Below are 26,377 nucleotides of genomic sequence, written 5' to 3' on the forward strand. Positions count from 1 at the left end.
CCCAGGTTTTAGCTTTTGTTTAATTGTGGTCATGGCAACACTATATTTACCAGAGTTTATCATATGGTCTGCAAACAAGCCGTCAGACAGATGATGTAAACCATGTTATCTGGAGCACACTTACAAAATTATCCTATTTATCATCCTTCAAATCATATTGTATTGTGCCCGATCCTAACCTGAATCCCATCCTATCTATCATCTATCCTATCCTATCATGTCTGATCCTTCCCTTCCCTACCCCATCCTACCTTTCCCTAAATGAATCTATTCTATCCTATCCTCTCATCTTTCATTTATGCTATCCTATCATGTGTGTTCCTTTCCTTCCCTATCCTACCTTACACTATACTTCCCTATTCTATTGTATCATATCTTATCTATCATCTATTCTATCCACAGGAATCTTCAGGTTCTTCTTCAATTGATTGCCCTCATTAATAGCAAGGAAACGCCTGCTGATTCCTATATATTCACTGTGTACATTTGACGTGAAAGCCTGTTTACTGTACATAGATCACTGTTAAGATATACTTGTTATGATATGCATTGCCTTGTGGGTGATTTGATTATTTAAATACTTGTATTTATTGAAATACAAACTTGAACCAAAAAGGTGCTAAGTATTACATCATTACATATCTCCCAAGTTCTAATTTACTTTTTGTTGAATCAAAACATCCAATAATTTTGTGTTCAGAATGTGAAGTGAAATCTGCAGCAAGACTGATATGCAGTGTCCAGGACACTTGTTCTGGGCTGCACAGATTGAGGTGAAGATGTGTCAGCACAGTTGAAAATGTTTCAAGCTCAGGAAAAGAATTTGCACTTTCGTGAAGCTTCATGACTCCATCTTCATTGTAGTACACAGAAGTAAAGTAAAAGATCGAAGAAAATACCGGGCGGAACCTGGCAAACTCTGAGACCAGAGGCTAAGCAGTCTGCACACACTGGTAACCTCTGCACTGTAACTACATTGGTTGTTTGTTGTGCAAACATGAAACACAAAAAACAAATTTTAATAATGAAATCAAGAAGGAGACAGTCACTCGTCATTAATTGTTCATTAACATGACTTCAGGTATGCTCCTCAAGCAGGTTGCAGCTTTGCAGAGATGAAATAAAATGTGCTGAATTACCTTTGAGGAGAACTTTAGGTGAACTTCAGCTTCGTCTGTGAGGCTCTTCTTCAGCTGGGCCCAGGCCTCCCCCAGAGTCCTGAGAACAGATAAGGAGGAGGGAGAGAGTGTATGTGTTTAATATCTTACACCAGATAGGACCACACACACTTTTTACGTAAAGACATGGAGGGAAAGCAGAAAGTCTTGGGGAAAGGGGGGGGTAAGACACAGCTGGGGAAGTTGCAGCGGGAATCCTATTACACACACTCACCGCTATACACACAAACACACACATGTGGTTCAGCGGCAGAGTCAGAGTTAAAGTTCACAGATACACAAAATCTCTGAGAGCCGAGCTGAGGTCCTCAGCCAGTTCAACAGATGATTAGGATTGGACATGAGATATGGCTCAGCTTATTCTTTGCCTATGAGTTCAGCTTTTCACCACAGCTGGGGGCTATAACGCTGAGAGGGCTCGTATTGTTCTTGTAGATAAGCGTTAAAATTAATTTGACCGATGCACATTACATAATAATTGTCGGCCGGATACAGTGATTCATTATTCCAGAATAGAACTGACAGGTAATGGAAAGAAATCATCTTTATAGTTCGTCAAGCTGCGGACAGTAAAAGAATCATCAGCAGGCAAGAGAGTCCCAGCCATGAGGCTCTGGGTTTGGAACTAGCCGTCTGTGTGGGTAAGCTGGACACTTCAAAGCATCGCTCTGAATGAAGACATGTGTGGAATTCCCTCAGACTGACATCCAAAACATTCCTAACACTGTCAGAGAAAAGTCTGGCACCTGCAGCGCTACAGCAGCAACAAAGGGTCTAATAGTTTTTGTGCTTTGACAGTCCAACTGCAATAAATCATACGTCCCATCGGAGCAGGTGGTGGAAGGTATTGACTGTACATTAGTGGATACTGCATTACACACATGCAGAATGTGTGTCCAAACGTGTGTACAAACGTGTTGTTTCGAAAGGAATTTAACATTTTAAGCAAGTGAATAGTCTACATCATTGAATCTTTGTGTTCTGTACTATGAAAAACATACAAACAACTATAAGACACATTTGTTCATATCTCCAATCATTTCAAGTTGCAAAAGTTGCACCACACCAAATGTTATTCACACGTTCTAAATTCTATTCGTCATGTCCCTGAAGAACTACAGTCCCCAGTGACAGACAGTCCCTTGCAAATAAAAAACGTGAAAAGGAAAATGAATCTCCCTCCCTGTGCTTCCGCCATCCAGCAGAACCAATACAGTGCATGATGGGTTGCAATAAAGAGTCGTCACATGCCTCGCAGCTACATCTCTACCAAACAAATGGTAAATTCAGGAATAAATAGGCGGCTGGTTCTGGGCTCTGGCCGGTCGGATGGTAGGAACGGACCAACAAAACAGCGATTGTGTTGTCTGACAACAGAGCGGCCTGAGGGAGAGAATAATGAAAGTATTGTGTTGCACTTTTCTGGGTGTGGGCAGACTAAGCTGGTTGGCATAATCTGGATTCTATATAGGACAATTCCATCCCACTCTGACCCTCTATTACCATGCTAATATGAAGAGGAGTTTTCTTATATGCAAATAAACAGTGCAGGGGAGGGTAAGCCTAGCTAAATCTTGCTTGCACGGTCGCTCGCAGATTACAGTTTCCCCACTTTCTTGGTCTTGTGTAGACTTTTCATGAAATAAAGACTACAGTCCATTTCTACGTGGTTTAGGCAGACAATGTCAGAGTAACAGTAGATAGTCATAAAGGCAGACAACAGCTGTAGAGAGAGCTGAGTCGCAATGGAGAGTTTTAGATTAACCAGTCGAGCTCATGACTGTCAGCTACGGTCATGAGCTCTGAGGATGTGACCAAAAGAACAAGATCACGAATACGAGGGGGAGCCTTTCATTGGAGGTTTAACAGGGTCTGCCAAACTTGGAGCAGACCCAGAGGTAGACCTCGCTGGGAGGACTACTTATCCCATCTGGCCAGGGAACACCTCAGGATCCCCCAGGAGAAGCTAGAACGCGTGACAGGGGATAGAAATTTCTGAAACTTGCTGCTTTGACAGCTTCATGCAGGATCCAATCTCAGATACAGGTAAGAACATGGATGGATGGATGAATGGACAGCATACATCTAAATTTGCAAACATTAGCCAGCAGAAACTATTACTGCTCACACCTGAACATGTTAGGCTAGCAGCAAACCTCTTAACTTTGCTTAAGGGGCAACAGTGCATTTGATTCTTATAAATTAAACTTCATTATTCGTTAATTCTTCTTTTAACTGTTACATAGAGTTAGATCGTCTTAGTTTTCCATGACTAAGGCTTATGTTACCCAAAAATTTGCTTGCCAGCTCAAACAGCAGTACAGATTTTAACTCCAACAAACTGTAATGTGATATGGTTTTACTGGTGTAATACCCCTCCCACCTCCCCATGTCCCCTGGCTGGGTCTCAACTGTCACTGAAAAAATACCCCAAACAAAAGCTTTATAAAGTTCCATTAAAATATATTTCACGCAGTAACAACATATTATATAAGATGTTACAATGTGGCCATATTTTCCATGTTTAAATAAATAAATACATATAAAAACCTATTTTGTGAATAATTGTTGTTATACTTATTATTATTTGTTATTTGTTAAGTTGAAAAGATCGCTTCCCTTCTTGCAACTGTTATATTCTGAAATAACTTTTTCACATAAACGTCATCAGCTGGACCATCTAAGTTTATTTCTAATGTAATAGCCTGAGAAAAATACCAATGAGATGTTGTAATAATATACTTAGATTATGTTTTTAACTTGTTTCCAGACTGATGATTTTGACATTCAGTGACATTGCTATGCACTCCCACTGTGTCCCTGAGGAATCTCTTAATAAAGATGAGTTTAATAACAACACGGTAGGTGGCGTCTCTACAAATCACAGCTTCTACTCTTTGGGGGCTTCTTTAGATGGCCTTTCCCCTCTCAGCTCCCTGTGACTTTACTTTCCATGTCTCTGCGTTCCCTCGGAGAATCCGACAAAGAGCTGCCCTCAGCGTGATATCCCCTCTGCTGCCAAGCTGGAGGAAAGAGGAGTGGCTGCAAACTCCTTCTCCCTGCAGGGCTTCCCTGGATTCCTGCTTCCACTCCAACCCCCAACACACAACTAAATGTCTGTCTCCTCAAATCTCATCACCCTCATCTTCACTCTTACCACCCCACTTTTACATCTATACCTCTATTCTCCCTCCCTCCTCTCCTCCACTCTCTTTTGATAGCTGAAGTATGCTGCAGGACTGAGATCAAAGCATGCAGTGATTTACAGGAAGGCCATACTGTTTCACAACATCACTGGCAGGGACTCCAGACCCAAGCTCACACTGGGATGTCTTGCCTGGATGGTTAGTTGACTGGCTGGCTCACTGAGGAGCCGTCTGCCTGGCTGGCTAATTCTTATTAGTATTTATAACAAGGTAAAAAGACAGAAGAGGCTATAATGTGAGACTATGGCTATCTCAAGGGTCAAGGGTTACATTTGAAGAACGATGAGGTTGCCTCATGTCAAGATACTTCACCATTTTCATTCCAGACAAATTAAAGATCCAAAGCAGAATCCAATTACTACATGATTAAATATAAATATCAGGCTTCAACTTATTCAAATAGCCAACAGTGCAAATGTCAAAAATCCAAGAGGTGCGATTGGTGTTTGGGCAGCCGAGATGCAGTAAGTACAGCAGCTACTGCTACAAGCAGGTACATCATTAACATCAACATCGATGAAGATGAACAAAGAAATATGTCAACATAGAAAGTTCTTACAGGTGCAAACCAAGGATGATGTGAAACGGGAGTCAAGCAGAGGCAAGGCTGAACTACCAACCAAAGTGACCAACTGCCACTGGTTTGTGTCACATCCTAAATGGCTTTACCCCACTGGCTTTTATCAACTTGCTTCATATTCTTTTCTGTGTCAAACAATTATCTAGGAGAAACCAGGAGAGGGAGGGGTTATAGCATTCCTTAGAATCAACAGGGGACCAACAACTAATTTTGGAGGTAAATGGGGTCAGGAGGAAATATTTTTTTCCACTGAGCACTATATGTATTACTTTTTGTCTGTGCATTGGTTACACATTTGGTTTCTGTTTATCCCTCTGTGTATGCAAAACAGAGCACTCACATGCTCACCGTTGCTTTGTGTAATAAACAACAGAAACAACAACAATGGCGGCTATATTCTGCCTTCTCTACGTTTGGTTCACACTGCTAGGTGTAATTATAAGTTTGCAGCTAAATTTAGCATTACTGCACCACATTACTGACATTCAAAGGCATCTGCATCGCCCAATTTTACAGCGTTCTTATTTGATGGTACCTTTTATCGCCACCAGCTGGCCCGACATGCTTGTTTGTGCGTTTGTAGCCAATTTTGTGTTCTCAGCTGGACGGAGATATCTTGCAAAACAATGGTCGTGGGCGGAGATTTTTTTTTAATGTAGGGGAGAATAAGTTCAAACTCACAAAATATCTGCAGTGGTGTAGACAAGACGTTACTGATTAAGGTAATTATTACAAAGCAATTTATTTCTTTTCTTCTGTAGTTGACCCTGACCTTTGACCTTCTGAGGAAGAAGTTTGGCCTAAATGGTCACAATAATGCCTCACATCATTATTGCAAAATATACTGTGGTGCAAGGAGCCCAGAAATAGATCGTTTACTGCCCCTGCATCTCCAAAGCAGCTGCGTAGTGGAAAGTTAAGTCCAGCTTTTCTGGTGTTTTTGTTTTAATTCACATCTTCCATGTAGCCCTGTAGTGTGTGTGTGTGTGTGTGTGTGTGTGTGTGTGTGTGTGTGTGTGTGTGTCAAGCTCCACTATTGTCCAGAAAGGCTTTCTCCAGAAAACACACCAAAGAACAAAGTAGCTCACCCTTCCTCCTGGCCTGCGAGAGGGATCTGGGAGAGCTTGGAGAGATTCTTGGCGTACTCCTCTTCTATCTTTATCCTGAGAGGGAAGTAGAGAGTTTCATTACCACATAGCCTTCATGCAACTCTGACTGACTGACTGTTTCCATGTGGGCTTTTTGTGTTGTGCAACTAAGTGATGTACATGAATGAGCATGAAAAAGGGGAACTGTTTTATGAGTCTGTTTAATGGGAAGTGCATGGTGTTCATGGTAACCTGCGGAAAGCAAAGCCGATACCTTTCTCGTACGAACTCTGCCATCTCTTTCTGCATCTGTTTCCCCTTCAGCTGTTTCTGCAGCAGAACCTCGAATCCTGTGATGCAACCGTTGCCTTGGGGATCCTTCCTGTCAGTCTACAAGAGAAATGCATTGAACAAACAAATACTTAGCAGCAAACATGAGAATATCACACCTTGGCCAAGCAGCACAATGAAATGAAGCACTTGCTGCATCTTCCCTGACAAACACAAAGAGGTAATGCAGCAGAATAACATGAGGTTTAAATTTACTGAGGGATTATTAGACAATGAGGTAAGTCCAGTGAATATGATATACCTGACATGCAAGTTTAGAACAGGCTCTTTGCTAGAGTCAACAAAGAGTTAAATATGCAGAGATGGCAGCTATTTTACGGTCATTCTAATGTCTGTTAACATTTGTTGTGTTCCTCTGCCTTGATAATTATTAATAATAAAATAATACACTTTTGATATACAATGGTTGAGGCTGGAAAACTATATGTTTTATATTTCTCCTTGTTGCGTTTCATGTTGTTTAAATCCGACCAGTGTGTTTTGACAGGAGCTGAAGTTAAACTTTCAAAATAAGTCAGTTTCCCAGGATTCCCAGGATGGAGTGCTTCTGCACTAATTTTCTGTTCTCCTGATTACAGGGTTCTTGTTTATGTGATGGTAAAGAAAACAGATCAGTGCAGTAAACTGGTTCCTTCGGTGCATGTAAACACAGACAGAGGCCAGAACTATAGAGGATCTGAGAGTTGCCTGGTTCATAAAAAGGTACTTGTTTTCATCAAAACGTCTCTTTCCACTTTCTCTAATTACTTTTTTCACTGTGTTATCGACTGTGTTACTGTGTTCGCCCCACACACCACACCTGGTAGAGATTACACCGCAGGGGTGGGAGATGTCCAAACAGAGCCGCAGAAACCAGCTGGCTCCCTCTGCTCCATTCACTTACTATTAATGTATCATCCTGCTACACTGTCCGTTACTAAAGCCAATGCTGCTACTCTGCATGCAGCGCAGCGAGGATGACATAAATATAGAGGCACGTCAAAAGATAAAAAGGATCCAATGCTGTTTTGGCCAAAAGGAATCTTGGGGATGTTCGTTTAATGATTTATTGGAGAGAGCAGCAGTGTCGACACAGGAAGAAGATAATTATGGAAAAGAATTGCTCTCTTCTTTTTGTTCAAGATGCTCATGTAGATCTTTCTTCCTCCTCCACCTTCCTTTGTTACATCATCTCTCTCATGGTCTTGCACAACCTGTTTTTTCCTCCCTGCATTAAGAGGTTCTCATCATTAGTCACCAACCACAATACCAAAAAGACTGAAAAGTGAGGTTTGAAAGTGGTGAATACTAATGCTTGCTGTTGGTATCTCCACAACTTAACTGGACATGTCATTTTGTGCTACAAGAATCAGAATCAAACCAAATGGTGAGGATCACAAATTATTAATTTCCCTACTGCACAGTATAAATGGATAGTGGATACACAGTTATTTTGAATAAAGGAGCGATGTTGATGCTACATTTTATGGATTAGTAGTAGTAAAGAAAAGTGAAATTTATTGAGCACTATGTCATTCCATTTAGATTTCTTTTTTCATTTATGATAAATGTTTAAAGGGTGCTTGCGACTGCATTTCCCATCATACTTTGATTAAAGCAGAAGGAATGATATTTTCTGTGAGTTAGCATATGCTGTTTACACATACATCATGATCGCACAACAGATACAGATTTAAAGAAGATAAATATCTGAAGATTATAAATATATAAGGAGTCTGTATTTATAGTTGCAGAGAATTATATTTTTTGTTTAATCTCCAACAGACATCAGAGATAAGCCTGGAAAGCGTGAGTGAGGGTACGATTTTTGCTGACTCCAGCAGTAGGAGATATTTAACAAGCAGTTTGTGCGATGGGGCGATAGAGAACAGATTTACAGCCTCCTAAATGTTGAGGTAGATTTACCCAGAAGTAGTCACAGTAGCTCCACTCGTTTGGTTTCAGCAGCTGTTGTTCGGGCATGAATGCAGGCAATGGGAACGTCACACAGTTAATCTGAGAGAGAAAGAGAGAGAGAGAGAGAGAGCACCACAGGGAGGGCGGTTTAATGGGACTGTTTAAAGTATCACAACAGAAAACTTGACTTTGATGCGACGGAACTGCACAGCAGCACAATTAGTGCTCCATGTGTTTATAGACACACACAGACACGCACACAGTCTTGTATGCATGCCTTCAGGGGAAATTACATTAACTACACTCATTCCCTGGAGCCTAAGTTTAACCACTACTTACCTAACTACTAACCAACAACTTCCCCTGAACCTAACACAATCTTTACCTTGACATTTGTCTATATACCAGACTAGGACTTGCTCATAATGTGATGGCGTAAACAGATTTAGATTCCCCCTGCACACATAAACACACACACACACACACACACAAACACATAAACACGCACACACACACACACACACACACACACACACAAACCTCAGCTGTGGTATTCAAGGTATAGTCTGCACTCTGTTGCTTTGGCAACACACACACATTTAGCAGCTCAGAGAAAACAAACCCAAAATAAAGAAGACATATCCAATCGACCCAGCATTGTTCATTCACTTTTCTCTGTGCACTGCATCCTTGAGGACGTCGTTGTCAATACACAGCCTTTGAGGTTTGGGATTCATCACTCTGCTCCCTACCCCAACATTCTGATGGATTCCAAAACGTCCCAGAACCTTAAATTATCTTTATGCATCTAATCCTCTTTTTGTTGAATGTGCTGGCTGCAGGACTCCCTGCTGTGAACTGTATGATCGGGTTCTCGGGTGATGCTCAATAGGACTGGACAGAGTACACGACAGTTAAGTACTCACAGTGATCAGGAGCTTAGTTATTCTCTTGTATTAGCTGTTGACTCTGAAAAATGTCCTGAAAATTGGGTCGGACTTTGCCTTTCCCTTTGCTTTTCAGAACACAGCAGTAGTCTGGGTCAGATGCATTCACAACAACAGGGACATTTTCAGAACATAATGGGTAAAGAATGCAGGGGGCAGGATGTAACGTAAAAAATTGTGATGCGGAAAGCACAGGGTCTTTGTTTACAGCCCATTAAAAATGGCAAAAGCTCTCGAATCTTGTTGTCTTTCAGGGTTGACTTCTTCATTTGCATCGTCTGGGTGCATGTCAACTATTTTTCATTCTGAGATATTTGTATTCCTCCAGTTTTGACTTTATCGCGTGTTCATGTACTCACTAACTGTGAACTTTCCAGAAATCTTCCTGCTGTATTCTCACATTGATATTTTCCAGACAAAGTTCTGAAGAATGTTCAGAGCAACAAACTCAGACATTTGCATTCTTACACACAGTGCATCCAGAAAATGTCATGAATAGACATCCCCTCTAACCTTCTGAATTTGTAAAACATGTGGTAATGAAGAAAGCAGTGAAGGAACACATTGACAATAAAATAAATGAAGATACATGTCTTCAAATAAAGAAAAACAGAAAACAAAAGGACCTTTCTCGTCTCTCACATTCATTCCAATTAACCTCTGGGGGTTAACAGCCTGCAGTGAGGATGCACTCTTTCTATTCAGCGGCACCAGAGAGCGGCACCCTTATCTAATGCCAAAGCTTCGCCTTTCAGTGCAAATAGACAAATTCTGTTTCACTGATGACTTTTCCAGATCCAATATTCAGATTGAAATGGCAGGGGGAAAAAAAGAAAAGGCCATTTAATTCAACCTTATCTTGGCTTCTGAAGTGTATAATTTGTTTGAGGGGAATGGCTTCATATTTATCTGAACTTCTTTTATTTGGATTTTTCAATGAAAGAGGATGGAAATCACTGCTAAGATCTAGCGGTTGACAGAAAGCCGGGTTTGAACTGACCTCTGCTCGATGAGGGTAAATTTGCTTCTAACAGTCTCCAATGATGGGATTAGGTTGTTTGCATTCACGTCCACACGCCGCTTCCGGCACTCTTTCCTGACCTTTAGTGGCCTAAACTGTTGACCTTTAGAGATACCCCTCCTCCGAACAGTGACAGCCTAGTCTTGTTTTAACACTTGCAACACATGTTAACCCTCCTATTCTGTTTGGGCCAAATTTGACCTGCTTCAGTATTATCTAATTTTAATGGAACGAGGATTCAACACACCCATAACCACAAAAGCCTTAACCTTATCCCTACTGAATTTAATGTTCCCTCAGGTGTAGGCCTATTATACTGAGAGCCATATGGCAGAACTGCCCTTTTCATGTTCCCACAATAGCCCGTGTCCAATTAGTGAATAAGTAAAGTAAATACAGTCTTTTTCAGGCCCCTGTTAGTGCTATTGACTGTAGAGCTGGGGAACATGGGAACCTGGCAACATAGGATCTTTCGTCATTTTCCTGTTATGAACCATATCAATCTGGAGAACATAGGACCTGGGGAAATATAAACGACTCTACTGAGTAAAACAATATTAAACCATCTAAAACTGATCAATTCTGATTGTAATCGCTGTATTTCAGCAAGCAAAATTAACCATTACCAAAATACAAGAAGCTCATTTTTACTAATTCTGTCTGAAACCAAGAGCCAGTTTCAAACATTGCTCAGGATTTCAAGCAGCAAATCTGCCATAATGACTTCCAAATGAAAAAGCACTCCGTTAATGGAAAAAGGGCTAAGCAATAAAACACAAATGACCTCTTTAAGTCATATAATATCAGTAGCCAGTAATTTGGACCCTAGTGTTGCTCTCTTCGTTCACTCTCTTTTGTGTTTACGTCTGCTTATCGATGGCCTCATCCTGGTCACTATGGGATCTGTGACACAGCCTCCCAAAATCTTAGGCGGTTTTAAAATAAGCTACAGACAAATTCACAACATCACAGCAGCAGCAGCAGCACCTCTGCTTTACACCAAGCAAGAGGCCAAACAGGATGCAACGGCCTGACAACAGAAGAGAAAAGATCTGGATGCTTGATAGGATGATGTCACTGTGTATCTGTGTGCTAGCAACTGACAACAAGAACCAAACAACTCCACATGAGAGGAAAAAAACACATATACTGTTGTCATAGTAAAGATCTGAGTTTGTATATTGCCCCAATCGAAATGAGTTTAGCTCCATAACTATGAGTACATAGTTAGTTCCCCTGAGTTTTGACACTCACCGTGAACGTGGTCTCCTTGTTCTGTTTCCTGGTGGGTGACGTTGATCCTGGGCTCTGCAGAGAGAAGAAGGACGCTCCGTCAAAACCTCCGTCCTCTGTGTCCGACATGATTTTCTCAACATACGCACACTGGCACTCGCACACGCACACAGTTGTTTTCCAAGCGAGCACTGCAAGCTTCTGGCTGGTGCTCTCTCACTGCTCTTGCTGCTACTGTTGCTGTGTAAGTTTGTGTGCCAGTGTGTGTGTGTGTGTTGCTGTGCATAGTAGGGAGATAGTTCTGCAGAGCAAAGCATGGTTGGCTTTCTGTGTGTGTGTGTGTGTGTGTGTGTGTGTGTGTGTGTGTGTGTGTGTGTGTGTGTGTCTGTCTGTGTGTGTGTGTGTGATGTCTAACAGTCAAGCTGAAAATAATACAGTACACATATAAAGTGAACTGAAAAACAAGCTCCTGGGAATTAAACACCTGCTGTCCTGAATGAAATAGTGAACAACCCTTCAATACGACTTATTATCCTTATAGCGGCAGAAGTGTGATTTTATTATATTTATTGAGTGTGTGTGTGTGTGTGTGTGTGTGTCAGTGCAGGAGTGTAAGATGCAGGGAAGCAGAGAAACGAGAAGTGAATAAGTGGTGGGTGGATCCTGTATAACTGTGCCATGGCTGCCTGCTTAATTATGATCAAGAGAGCAGATACTGGAGGAGGGTTTAATCTGCTATAACTGCCGCCAGCCTCTCCATTAATAATGAGGAGAGAAAGAGAGAAGGAGGGGATTTGATCATCTGAAATGATCATATACTGTTATAATAGCTCATTAATCTCAATGGCTGCATAAAGATGATATAAGAAGTGAGTTGTCGTTCCATGTTTTTTGGTGTTGATTTTAGTTGAATTATTACATTGTTATCTCGCCCATATCACATGATAAAGCTCATAATTTTACTATGAGCAATTAATCAAACTACCATATGTTATATTAAAGATACAGAGAGACATATTACCCACAACAGATAATAGAGGCACTGAATTAGTTCACTACTGTGTCTCACAAAAAGCCTGTGTAAGTGGCCGCTGCTGTACATTGCATGGACATGACTATAGAGGAAAAATGTAAGCAAAAATGTGTTTTTACTATTTATACTACTGATTAAGTGTAGATATGCAACCTTAGCCATTAGTGGTCTCTCAATCAAAACAGAGGCATTTGAAAAGTCCAAATAATCTCCTTTCCTAACCACTTGGTCCCTGATGGAAATGGTCACAAGGTCAAGGAGACATGTGGGGGAGAAGCCAGGAGGATTTAGGAAAGGAGAAGCACAGTGCACTACTAGCTTGATGAAGCAGTGTGGGATAGTGAGAGTTGTTGAAAATCTACCTGAACGGACTCACATCATGTTCACAGATATACAAATGATGAAAGGTTAACAATGGGTTAAAGGTACAGTGTGTAGAATTTAGTGATATCTAGTGTTGAAGTTGCATATTGCAGCTGAACACCCCTCACCTCACCCTCTCCTTCCAAACATGAAAAAGAACCTGTGGCAGCTTCAGTTGTCATAAAAAGTCAAAAGGTGTTTAGTTTGTTCAGTCTGGACTAATGTAAAAAACATGGCGGCCTCTATAGAGAGGACCCCCTCGATGTAAATATAAAGTATTTAAATATAAAGGGTCTTTTCTGGGTAAAAAAAACTACAATTCATACAATTTAGATGAAACAAACTAGTGAAAACATCATGAGGATTATTCTACATTAAATTTCTGCCAATAGATCCCTTTCATCTAAATCTTACACACTGGACCTTTAAGCTTGTTCACCTGTTCTAGTATTTTCTTTAGGACAACAATATTCTGTTGTGATCGTGCAATGCCAAATAACGCGAGTAATATGTCATGTATTGCAAAGATAAAAATGTTGCTTTGCGTTTGCTGTGAATGCACCATAATAATGTTGTTAGCTTTGTTGTTATTGTTCAGTTGAAACAACCTACGCACTTGGAATGGAAACTGTGTTCTAAAACAGTTGGAACTAGGAAAAGGCAGCTGGCAGCATCCCTGACTCCATCTGTGGAGGTGTCCTTAGACGGTGCATGACGGCCCTGAGTCATACAATCCATGTTCTCTGAATGAGTGAAGGTGAACATAAAAAAGCAGCAGAGGAGGTTGGTGTAAGCGTACTGCCTGGCAGGCTGAGGTGGGTGAGGGCAGAAAACACAGTGGTGAGGGAGGAGCTCCCAAGGGTTGAAAGATAATGACACCAACAAGACTGTACAGTGGTTTACATAATGGACAGCTGGGACACCCAAGTGTTTGTGAAAGGGTTCCGATTTACTTCAGTACAAACCATAATCAGATAATAACAGATAATACTCTGTGTAAGAAAATATAATGACAGAAATTTCACTGTGTGGTTCCAGGAAACAAATATTTGCATGTTTATCCATCAAAGTGAGAAACAGATTGTGAGAGCAATACTTCCCTAGGTTTGTTTAGTAGAGTGAAAAAACTCAGTCACAGTTTATGCTCAGTCAACAAAACACTGCAGTGGGTGTGAATCATGCTGTTAAGGAACACACAGAACAATGGTTGGACAGCTTTACCTGTGGCTCTGTACTGCTCTTCCTAATCAGACTGTTGTGTGAATGCTCCAAATGATGCAAGGGACTACCACCTGGGTGAAATCCATTGACTGGAAATACAAACGAGGGAGAGAAAAAGAGATTAAGACACACAGAAAGAAATTTGTCAAGTGTATTGAGCTGATCCAGGAGGAATTGTCTTATCTTTATGTGGAGAAGCAAACGAGCGTTTAACTTGACCCTAACCTGAGCACAGTCACACCAGAGATTAGTCTGCACTAGTAGCGAGCTAACTTTGTGACAATTATAAAGTGTGCCAATTTGAAGAGTAAATGTATACTCATTTATCTTTGTAAAATGGAGATAGTAAACCCTAAGAACATGTAGAATGGGAAGAGATGTACAGAAACAGGACCTAGTTGAACAGCAGCTATAGCCTTAAAATGGCATCAGGACTTTAAATCTCTAGCTGGGTCCCAAACTGTAGGAGTTGGTCGAGAGGATTACTTTAGCTAGCCTGTTAGTTTTGTCACTGGGGCAAAATGAAACCTGGTATTGATTTGTCTGAGGTTCCACCCATTAGCTCCTAATTAGGAATGGAAGATGCATTTGAAGAAGTCTTCAAAATGTGGGATACGACTTCTATGTGCTTTACTAAAAAATGTTGCGTAAGTTTGGTGTGGGAAATTTTTATGCTGAACTACTCTCTACATAACATCTAGTTTGTGGGGCTAAATCCACACTAACTAAGTGAAATTAAATTTAGTAAATAGCTGGTTCAATCCTGAACTCTACGAAAACTTTAAAGATTATCATTTAGCAAAATTGAGCTACAGCGACATGAGCAAGCATTTTTCCATTCTTTTCCCATTTCTTTCCAGTTGAGAGTACTAAGTATGGGTTAGAGACTTTTCGATGTTTGGTTTGACCAGAAACTAAGTGGTTGCTTATGGTAGAAGTGGATGAAGGCTGCTCCCAGCATTTGACCACTTAAGAGTGGAAAACTTCTAGCAACCTTACTGGGTTTTTCTGTTTGTCTGCCTTTTGGAACGGGGCCAAAAGAAAGACAGAGAAGGCCTTAGATGAAATTAGTCACAGGAAGTGTCTATGTGTGTGTGTGGTGTCTATGAGTGGGTGCTTTGTGCTACCGTTGAAGTTGCAGAGAATTCACAGCCCTAGGGCACTAAAACTTCAGGAAGTTTAAGTGATAAAGAGTTTAGATGGAGGAAGATTTAGCTGTAGTACCTGCTGGCAGGGAGTTCTTGTGTCGGATCGAGGCTTTGGGGGTACCAGGAACACTGGACGGTCTCTCCCATGTCGTCTCTGAGGAAGTGTCCAGCAGAAGAGAAAGAAAACAATGATATCAACAGAGCAATACCAGCTGTCGTATTGTTTTTTTCTGTCAGAACTATTTCTGGGTGACAATATGAAGAAGTGATCCCAGTATCCTACAGTGCTGACTAGCCTCCCAATCAGTCGACTGGCAGTTTGTTTCATTTCCTTCATTTTAACATATAATGCTTATGCATTGAAGTGAGATCTATTTTGTTGTGGAAACCTTGACCGATAGTGGATGTGGTGACATTTTTCATCATCACAGAAGCTGTGAGAGTGATTTCTATAGGAGTATTTGAGAAAGAGAAATATATCAGTTTAAGGGTCAGTTTCATACAATACAATATTTGACGCTAAGAACCTTTTATTTCTGGAGCTTTTTCTGTTGCTATCTAGATTTTATGTCATTGGTGACTTTTGAATAGCTTATAACATACTCCTGATTTGAGCGGCAAGAACCTGGATTTGTCAATCTGGATTGAGATGTATAGAGATCGGATTGAAATCGCACTGCAACTACCTCCAAACGTTTGAAACCAATGGGAAAAAATCACAAATCATATTTTTCCATCCAGATACACATGTGGACACATCTGGAGCTAGATCTAATCTGGATATGGGGAGGCATTCTGACGCCTAAAACTTAAACTAGTGCTAACAAAGAGAGAAGTGTACATACACACACACACACACACACACACACACACACAACAATGCTTTACTTGGTGACAGCTCCTTATCTGGCAGCTGAAGCATCCGTTGCCTTTCTTTTTGACTGCAAAGAAAATACACCCATACCCAAAAAAACCCCATACAAATGCATGACCATTCTATTTCTTAGCAATTCTCCATTATAATGAATTCTTGCTTGAGTCTCCCTGTCCTTCACGTAGTATTTTGGCAAAACATTATGAGTTACTCTTCTGGCAAATGACAGAAAAAAGGACATTAAAAAAACTTAAAGCAGTAGCTTCGTACTTTGTTTGATTTCAAAACTTTCAATGGATGAGTGTTCAGCTCAGGATTGTTTAACCATTGATATTAATGTGCAGGTGTTATCCAAAGTTATGCCACAAAATAACTCATTATTTATGGTTTATAAATAGTTTCTTGGTTCTTTTGAGAACCATATTTCTGTGAATAAGTCATTCTGAAGTATTTTGAAATGCACCATACTTGATCGACAGGTGTCTCAGCCAATGAGAGCCCCCTGTGGTGACTGTCACAAGTCTGTAGCTTGTTGGTAGCAGTATGCTCACATTTGGGGTTTGTGACTCCAGTAGCTACCGAAACTTATTTTATACGGTGCTGATACTTTTCCATCCTTTGCCCCCATTTAGCTTCTGCTGCTGAAGATGCTGGAGAATGATACAAAAGGCACGCCCGGTAAAAAGCCCCTAATATCGACGGGCTCTCTTTGATTTTAACTCCCTTGTGTCCAATTCACCAAAGCACTGAGCCCAATTAGCTCTATACTGTCGTGATGGAAAGAGGAGGCACACACATATAAAGAGCTCTTATTTCATTTGCGTCTCTTTGGCTCACTCTGCTCTATTTGGTGGAGACGACTGAGCCAAGCCCATCAGCTCAAATGACATGCATGGAGGGGATAACCGGCAGCAGGCTTACGGAGAGAGGCTGTGCCTTCAAGTTTGATGTACAGCACCAGGGCAAAGCCTTTACTCACTGGCCCTAAATGCCTCAATTTCTCCCTGTTAGACTGTCATAAGCAAATCAATACAGTGAGAAATATAAGTTATTAATGCTGAAAGATAGAGCTTAATCTACTTAGCTCAGGGAAATGGCTTTTTATTGTGACTGTCTTTCCTTGCCGGAGGGATAGCCGTCAAAACATGATTAAAAAAACAATTTATATTACATCTATTATCTCCTGTACAAGTTACTGTGGGTATGAATTCTTTCCTATTAAATACGATGTTCGACACCGAAGTGGAACAGGTTGAGTTTCTAGGCAACTGGCTGTTCAAATGCAAATTGCTGATCATTTTCCGTCAAAGGGGTTTTTATACCAATGAGGGATCAGTCTTGTCACCTGCCAGATTCATACCTGCAGATACCGTGAGAGCAGCAGCAGGAGTGATTCTCATCAACCGCCTTGTCACAGGTGAGCTAATGTCTGAAAAGTCTTCTAAATTACTTTGATCGCCTTGATTGTGGAATAAAAAGCCAGTCAGCTCAGTTTACCCATTTTTACATTTGAAGAGTAGCGCATCCGCTCTTTTCAGGCTTGTCACTGATCTTAATGATGTGAATTCCTGTTTTCAATAATTGTGCATAGCTTCTATTGACAGTGTGTGGATGGGGTCTTTATGGACCATGAATTAATCTTTTCCGATTCCCCAACGTCTGCCATAACCAGATTTTCATGTTGCATCAATCGCTGGTTCAGGCTCACCAGAGTGTAGCATTCACCAGAGTGTGGCTGACAACAGAAGACAGTGGTTGTGAATGTATGAAAAGAAAAACAGCCAATCTAAAAACTAAAATAACCTTGCATCAGTGTCCACTGCACGAGTGATGCACAATAGAGAGTCTGAACAGGGAGAGGAAGACATGTCCTAGTTAGCTCTGACACTGTGATATTTTATTCACAACCATATGACACTGGTCCCTGATGCATTAATGTCCTCCTGTCTCTGTTTTCAAAAAAACAAAAGCTCATTCTCACTCTGACTTTTTTCATGTTTGGCTAAAGTTTCAGATCATTTTTCAGTAATGAAACATCACAACAATAATTTTCAAATGTATTATCAATATTTTTAATAACTTAAAGGCAGAGGGCTGCAGGGGCTTTGCAAGACAGTCTCTCCACTCCCAGTTTGCTTGGCATTAGAGGGTTGCAAGAGAAAACAGCCACCAAAGCTGCAGAAAAGTGCTGTGGATAATGAGGGGTGACCAACTGAGTAGTGTGCAACTTGGATGCAAGCTGGGCACTGATCATTCCTGGCTAGGCCACCCAGGTAAGAGAGCTTAATGTCCCGAAACACCCTATGATGCTGGGTTCATCATTGATGATGTGTCCAAATCGCACTGACTGGTGTTTCAAAATACTAATGATAACAACAATAATAGTATTAGTATATGGACATTTGGTCTGATACATGCATAAGAAAGCCTAACAATATATCACTAATGCAATTATACATGTTATAAATAATAATAATAATATGAATATGAATATAGGCCAGTATAAGTGACGGTGCACGCTTGCCGACTGAAATGTCCACTTTGTGTGTGTGTGTGTGTGTGTGTGTGTGTGTGTGTGTGTGTGTGTGTGTGTGCGCAATGGATGACAGGGTGTTTAGGAATCTAAAGTTTGGGGGAAGAAGATGTTGAAGAACCTCATACTGTTGGTTTTCAAATATGATAAAAATAAGAGGAGCTGTCTAGCTTTTATCATTTCATAATTCACATTAGCTTTGTAGCTAGTGACTGTATGTATACATTTCTCCCTTTTACTGATCTCAGTTTTTTTTCTTCAGAAAAAGAACATGACATGTGATTTACAGGGAAGATCTGTGTGCAGAAATACCCAATAAAAAATAATGCAACTTAATTTCAGATAGGTTGAATTTCACTCAAAATGTTTTTATGTAAGTTTATGAACTGATTCAAAAATGCTTGGAAACTTGGGAGGAAAGTATGTCTGCAGTAATTCTACAGTATGTGTGTTTGGTGTGTTCATCAAACTGCCCACTGGTCGGACTGGGATGAGTCCGAGGAGATGACTGGTAGAAACCACAGCACCCAGCGCCACTGCACCAAGCAACACAGGAAGGAAAATCTCGAAAAAACACAACCCCTGACACAAGGACATTCAGCCCTCACCCACGCACACCGCTCTGTTACTATGGCGATGCAGGAACACAAATTGCACACAAATACACACATACACACACAGGACAATATCTAATCTGGCTGAACTTTAGCGTAACTAAAGGGAGGTGCGGCGATAGCAGAAGAGATGCTATAAATACCAATTGTTTCATGAAAAATGTTATCAGATGGGTTTGTTTGGGAACAGTTGCTGTGATGGTGAGATTGGAAGCGCTCCAGGCCTGTCGTACAGTCAGCGTGTGTTAGGCCCGAGCTCTCTCTAGGCTTTAATTTCACGATCACACAGAAAAGACACAAAAAATAAGTCCTGGAGGTTTTCTCTGCCCTCAGAGGCAACATTTAATACACCGCAGCAACAACACTGCTTTCTTTATGAACCAGGAAACAGACGCTGCTGATGTTTTATTATGTATATGGTGTAAGTCATAAAAGATTCATAATCTTCTCTCTCTTTCCTCTCTTGTGATTTCTGACTGTCCATCTGGAATTTAACCAGTTTAACAACTTATGACAAACCTCCAGATCTGTCAAACTCCCACAAGAACAATATCGAGAAGAAGAGGGGAGAGTAGAACGTTTTGAGATTATCTGAAGGATTTGATTAAAAACTCATTAAAGATATTGAAAATAATGAGTCCAGTTTGTTTCAACCGTTTTTACATTAGCATAATTAGGATTTCATTTCATCTAAATAAAGAAAGAGAGGAGCAAAAGGAGCAGCGACTCCCCCGGTCCTGTGCTTGGGTGGAACCCCCCCAGCTAAATTTAGATCCCCTCTCATGGCCACAACTTGACCACAGCAACCATGATCAGAGACGACCATGATGTCAACAGCTCTAATGTGAAGCTGGTTACTCTCTTAAGTGACTGCGAAGCCACACTCCCAGTTGGAGGAAGGGTGCAGGTGCAGTCGTGTAAGAACCGCACACCGAGCACAAACAGATATCTTGTCGGATGGAACGTTTAACACCACAAGCAAACCGACAGTTGTGTTACCGAAGTCATATGGACTCATTCAGTGGATGACTTTGGCGAAGTATACAAGTGGTGACTGTCAGCTGATTAGGCTGCACTTCACTTTGACTTACGGTACGTGATAAATCATTTTCTATAATGTCACAAAGAGGTCATAAATAATTAATAGTCGAGGCCAGCCAGACCTCATATGTCCCACTGTATATAAATAGTAACAAGGGAGGAATTCTATATGGCATTGTAATGGGAGGATGGTGTGTGGCTGTGATATTCCACTCACATTTTTAAAGAGAAACCTCTCAAATACAGGATTATGACACCCCCACACTGTTGACTTTTTTGTCAGTAAAAGTTTTTTTCTTCTGAAAAAAATAATAGATTCATCCTGAAAGGCTTTTAATGTAGCACTTCTCTCCTTATGAAAATAAAACCTGTGACAAGAGCCGACAAGAGCAGATCAAACAACCAATTAACCAGTCGAGCAGGAGACTGAATAGCAATGTCAGCCATTGTCTGTGTGACTGGTGAACACTGTCTGACAAAACTGCACTTTCTCACCTTTATTACATTCTCAAGTTAAAGGCTCATGGGAGTTACCGCTGTGCCAAGACAAGATATTAGCGCCATCAGTCAGGTTTAACAGTGAGTTCACCCAGGGATAGTAAAAACAGGCCATGATGCCATCTGATATCTATCTGTTGCTCTGTTTGCAGAACAGAGGAGAGTATTAAACTGTGTGTGTGTGTGTGTGTGTGTGTGCACTCAGGGAGACACTGAGTGGTGATTGTGTTGACAGAAACAAGGCACTATCAGCAGTACGGGTTCTTCTGCGCCCTCTGTCTCTCTCTGGTACCATAACTGTTACAGACAGAGCGTATGTTAAACTGCTCTATAAACAGCTGAAATTGCTCAGGTATCGTTTTCAAGAGGAATACAAGCTTCAAAATTAAAAATGTTTTAATGAAAAGCATTGCTTAATATTCATTCTTTATTTTTATTTTCCCACATATAGTTAGGGAGCATGGCAGGGTATTTTATCTATGGAAACTGTAACATATATCTTATCAGGGCTAACATTAGCTCAATTAACTAACTAGTTATAGCTAGTACTCTTTTCTCTGACTCAGATATGACATACCCAATGACATTCATCTAACACTCGATGACACAATAAATACCAGTCTCCTGCCTTTGTGTTGATAATGGAGCTTGATATAGGGAAGATACATTTAGTGATTAACACTTCTATGATCTTCTAGGATCAATCTAACAACTCAGTGCCATTATCCATGTAATGAATAAGATCTACTTGTTGTTGAGAGACATAAGTCAGACAGGCAGTTTCCCTAACTTTCAATTTTTCAAGTTGGCTAGGCTAACAATGTTCTGGCTCCAGTTGTGTATTTAACCCACAGAAAGAATCACAGCCGGTGACAACATGAAAGCCAAAATATCATATTTGCCCTCTGCTGGCTGGCTGCAGTATAGGTCATGAACCCTCCTTGTTTGCATACTTCTATGTTAATTTGTCTTATAAAATGTATAGCTAATCATAATTGGTCCCACAGGGAGATATCGCAGGTCCAGTTTCTGATCAGTGCTGCACAAATGTCATCAAAGCAGGATGGCAGCATAATCTGGGATATTTTGGCGAAATTCATTATCCATCTTTACGTACAATGATTGGTCATAGTGATTAAGTAAAATGTTAATCTATATCAAGAGCTAAGCATCCCCTTACCATTATTTGTGGTGTTGACGTAGTATCGCTGCCCTTGTGGAGACATGTAGCATCTCCAGTGAGGAGGCAGTGGGTCTTTGAGGTCCTCCACTGGAAGATGACTCAGAGATGCTGTCCTCTGTAAAAACAGAAAAAGCACAAAAAAACATCAGAAGGTGTCAACTATTGTGAAAGGGCAAATCAGCATGATTATCGTGAATTCAAGGAAAATGTTAGCTCCAACAGGAAGATTTATTTCTCAAGGATTTGTCACAATTAAGCCTAATTGCTGCAGATAAACGCATACAAGAAGATTTTTTTTTAAAAGCGGCCATGCTTCAGCAGCAATGCAGGAGAATGCGGCGTTGAGCTCGGGTTCAGCGAGGTTCTCATTTCCTCAAGTATTTCACAACCAGCAACTACAGACATCAGAGCGGAGCACGCTGAGCACAACAAACTGCAGTTGGACCAAGACCAAGATCTCCGGAGTCATTGCATGTGCACACAACAGACAGCTGAGGAACATGGGAGAGTATGAAAGCAATCAGCACACATCTGCTTCTGATTAGTGAGAAAATACATGGGACCATTGTAACACACTTTGGAGATGCCGTTTGGAGACTAGAGAGAGACAGATGAAAATTCCATATCAGCTGCAGTTTGGTTATTGGGATCCATGCGATGCCATTCAAGCATCTAGAAGAGGTTAATTATGGTAACGGCATGGAAACCCAATACAGTTACAGTGGGTTATGCTAGATATGAATTCAACAGACCTGACTGACCATTTGCGAAACCCCATCTCTGGACAGCTATTGTCCAATCACAGCTTCCCAATCGTAACCAGAGATGGAAGGCCTGACAAGTTTAAGATTGCTCTTCATGCTGAAGAGACATACTTGGCATTTAATGAGTGTGAGGTAATATTCGTCTATGCTGCTGGGATTATGTAGCTGACACACAGCTATGCAATATACAAGACCAATGCTTCACTATTTCCTTGTCTTCTACACAGATCATCAGCTGGTGAGGGTGTTTACATTTATCCTGTGACATGTAGCTTGATCAAATAAATATTCCAGACCTTAATACAAAATTCTTAATTTAAAATGAGTTTTTTAATATTTTATAATATTATATGCACTCTGTAGTCAGTAAGGGTGGGCCTTCAGTCTGTGTTAGTTGAACTACGTCCGCCAGTATGCAGGTGAACAGAAAACAGGAAATGACAGGGAACATAGGTTTAGTGCGGTTGCAGCGCACCAGAACCACTCTCTACCATTTTTTATTTCCAGAAAGAAAATTCAATATTTGCAGATCACATAATCTGGTTGGAAATCATTTATATTTTTTCTGTGCTAGAAAAAAACAATCACCACTAAAGTACATGTCATGCACAAGAGCCAATAAAAACAAAAAAAATTGTCAAATGATCAAACTATTTATAAAGTGAGTCTAGCGTTTGACTGTTTGCTCAGTTATAGGTGCGACCATAGGAACAGCGGTTGTATAACCTTCCAAACAAACAACAACTTAACTGTGCATGCGCATTTGCTCCACTGCTTTAGGACATAACACTGCCCCTCTAATGGGTAATGAAGGAATCGGTAACTGGCAGCTTTACATCTCAAACGTCTAAGGCCACTGTGGAGATGTGTCCAGGTGGGTGAGGGGAGACATATCAGTGCTAAACAAACATTTCCTCATAGATATTTACTATCTCATCTGCCATTTTTAGTGCTTATCGAGCAGCAGTAAGTATTGATTTAAGAACAAACTGGCCGCAGAGATAAAAGCTGCAACACCTAAGAGAAATAACTCATTATATGCAACTGCTCCCTTGAAAGAAGCAATAGGAAGAAATCCAGAACTCTTTGGTCCCACAAGGCTGGAGAGTATGAATCCCTGTCAGTGACTTACGACTGCATGTAATTACACAGTCTCCGACAGCATTACAGCAATGTTTTCTCTTTGATGGTCTCGGCGGTCACTGTTATATTTGTCCTTTGTGTGCCTTTGAAAACCGGATTTGCTTAAACACTCCAGTAATTTCCTACAGCAATGAAAAGTAGCCACGGATGTTAACAACGGATAAACAGCACTCCATGAAAGAAAATCGGAGCTATCTCCAATAACATCAGTGACACAGGATCGCATGTTTATGTGCTGAAAAAGAAATGAAAGAAAAAAAAAACGGTCAATACCGCTGCCACCCCACAGATACAGTTACAGTAGAGTGGAGAGCTACAGGACATGAGTGTGTGCAGAGGCAAAGGGCCTTTCAGTTGCTCCACACATATGCTCTTCCTTAGTCGAACAAGATGAGTTATTATACATTTGTGTTCACTGCAAAGGGGTGGGGGCATACAGCCCCTCTCATCCAGAGGGGCTGTATGTGAGGACACAAATGTCCGAGCTAGTTTCATCCAGACAATTTACCTTCCTTGTAAAAACTAGATAATACAGAAAATTTGGGAACGCAGCAGGAGATTCTCCAGAGATTCAACGTGAGCAGGTGGGCGCGGTGATGGTATCCAACACACGACGGACACAAAACTAATAAAAAACAAGGAACACAAATACTGAAAGGAAAAGAGGAGTCGTACATGGAGACGCACGTGATGTTGGAACGATTTTAAGGCTTTTGGTGATAAGAGCTGACTGGATATGCTGTAAACAAAATCATGCTATCGCCACAGCAAAGTTTATACCTCATGTCCTGCCTCCTGCATGTCGCACCACCATTGTTATTGTTAATGCGTCAGAGTGGACAATCTACTGCTGCATTCTTCATATGTGAAGGCAACCCCTCATATGGACATGTTTTGAACTTCACGTCTGAAAACGGCTTAGTAAGATTCACTGCATTTTTATTTCATATTTCAATATTAAGTGACTATGTCAGGAGAATAATCTTAGCAACTGTTAAATCGATAAAGGAGTATGGCAAATCCAACAAAGTACTACCCAGCAATTATAGGTACTCCATCATATTGATGCAAAGGCCTCCAACATGTTTATATTAGCCAAAAATATTCCATAAGTTTTTTAAAGAACATCTGAGTGCTTCGAGTCCATGTACTGCAGTATAGTTCTCCTGCTTACTTTACTACAGCTTTCTGCACACATGCTGTTGTTTGGTCACATGATCATCATCAATGAAACAATGCCACAGTATTGTTTTTCTCTGAGCTAAGCAGATACGGGTCTCCAAAGCAAGCGAAAACAGATGGGAGTGGGCTGCTGTGGTTGGAAGGACACGACTAATATGTAAAAATCTTGGGACATGAAAACACTTAAGGTTGTTGACGTGATTCATTTCCAGCGCTTCAAAATCCAACATTTCCTCTCAATCTCATGTGTTTCTTTCTTGCTGGAAACGTCCACATCCATGCTTGAAGCTCAGTCTCAAAGTTAAGCAAAGCTTTTACTGAGCCACAAGAGCCCGAGTTAAAATTCTGCTCCCCGGTAGAAGTTTGTGACAGATCTGACAGCCCAGTCATACAGCCAAAAAATAAAATCAGACGTGAGTGAGAGAATGGGAGCACCTTGGTGGTGGGAAGTGTGATGAATCTCTGAGACAGATTGTCTCGGCATATGCAACATTAAATAATGCACCATTCCAGATGGTTAACCTTCTAAACCCCAGACTGCCTTTGGCTCCACATTCACAGCATGCCAGAAAAGCCCCTGGCAGAGAACACAAGGCCTCATCCCAGGCTGTGATGACTGAAGAGACACCACAACAATCACCGTTACTGTCTGTGAGCACCGCAGATCATCTCAACATGTCACTGCTCCAGTCAGAAGGATGAACTTTTAATTGAATATGTATAAGTTATTGCAACTGTCATGTGAAAAAATGGTGAGCAATAATATATTGTGCTTTAATTCTTAAAGAGACCATCTATTTGCACACGGGGGGACAATATTCACATGGCAGCAATCAGGCTATATACACTCCTGTTTCCATGCTAATAAATAGTGGCAGATTTACATAAACCCCTTTTTTTTTAAACCACAATAAAAATATATTTAAAAGCTGAAATTAAGGGGTGATGGTCGGAGAAAGCTACTACCTATCTGACATGTAACCCAAATATCATTTGGGTTTCAATATATAGCAACAAGGATCTTAGTAAACATTGAAGATTTGAATACTTAAATGCTTTTAAAAAAAATGTTTTTAACAAGACTGACACACAGATAACATCAACAATGACTTGATTCTGTTCAAATGGCACAGTAAACCACGACAACGTGACAGTGAGTCAGTGTGCACGACACAAGGACTCTAAACATTAGCAGCAAAATCAGAATTCAGTCATGATTCATTTTGACATTTGTGCTTTATACTCTGACATATCAAAGCCTAAGAAAAATTACATCCAGG

At 40.8% G+C, this 26,377-nt stretch overlaps 1 protein-coding gene across 3 annotated transcripts in view; it reads right to left on the reverse strand.

The window, feature by feature from the left end:
• gas7b (growth arrest-specific 7b) overlaps positions 1 to 26,377 on the reverse strand; it is a 55,955-nt gene that overhangs the window by 12,686 nt on the left and 16,892 nt on the right. For all 3 annotated transcript variants that reach the window (XM_069518026.1, XM_069518027.1, XM_069518028.1), the window contains exons 2-9: positions 22,006 to 22,123; positions 15,342 to 15,419; positions 14,118 to 14,206; positions 11,522 to 11,575; positions 8,309 to 8,398; positions 6,327 to 6,442; positions 6,053 to 6,127; positions 1,140 to 1,218 (exon numbers count right to left, since the gene is read on the reverse strand). In XM_069518026.1, coding sequence (XP_069374127.1) covers positions 1,140 to 1,218; positions 6,053 to 6,127; positions 6,327 to 6,442; positions 8,309 to 8,398; positions 11,522 to 11,575; positions 14,118 to 14,206; positions 15,342 to 15,419; positions 22,006 to 22,123 — 699 coding nt within the window. The remainder of the gene's footprint in view (positions 1 to 1,139; positions 1,219 to 6,052; positions 6,128 to 6,326; positions 6,443 to 8,308; positions 8,399 to 11,521; positions 11,576 to 14,117; positions 14,207 to 15,341; positions 15,420 to 22,005; positions 22,124 to 26,377) is intronic.

Source organism: Paralichthys olivaceus, chromosome 21 (genome assembly GCF_024713975.1).
Source record: "Paralichthys olivaceus isolate ysfri-2021 chromosome 21, ASM2471397v2, whole genome shotgun sequence".
In the NCBI taxonomy this organism is placed as follows: domain Eukaryota; kingdom Metazoa; phylum Chordata; class Actinopteri; order Pleuronectiformes; family Paralichthyidae; genus Paralichthys; species Paralichthys olivaceus.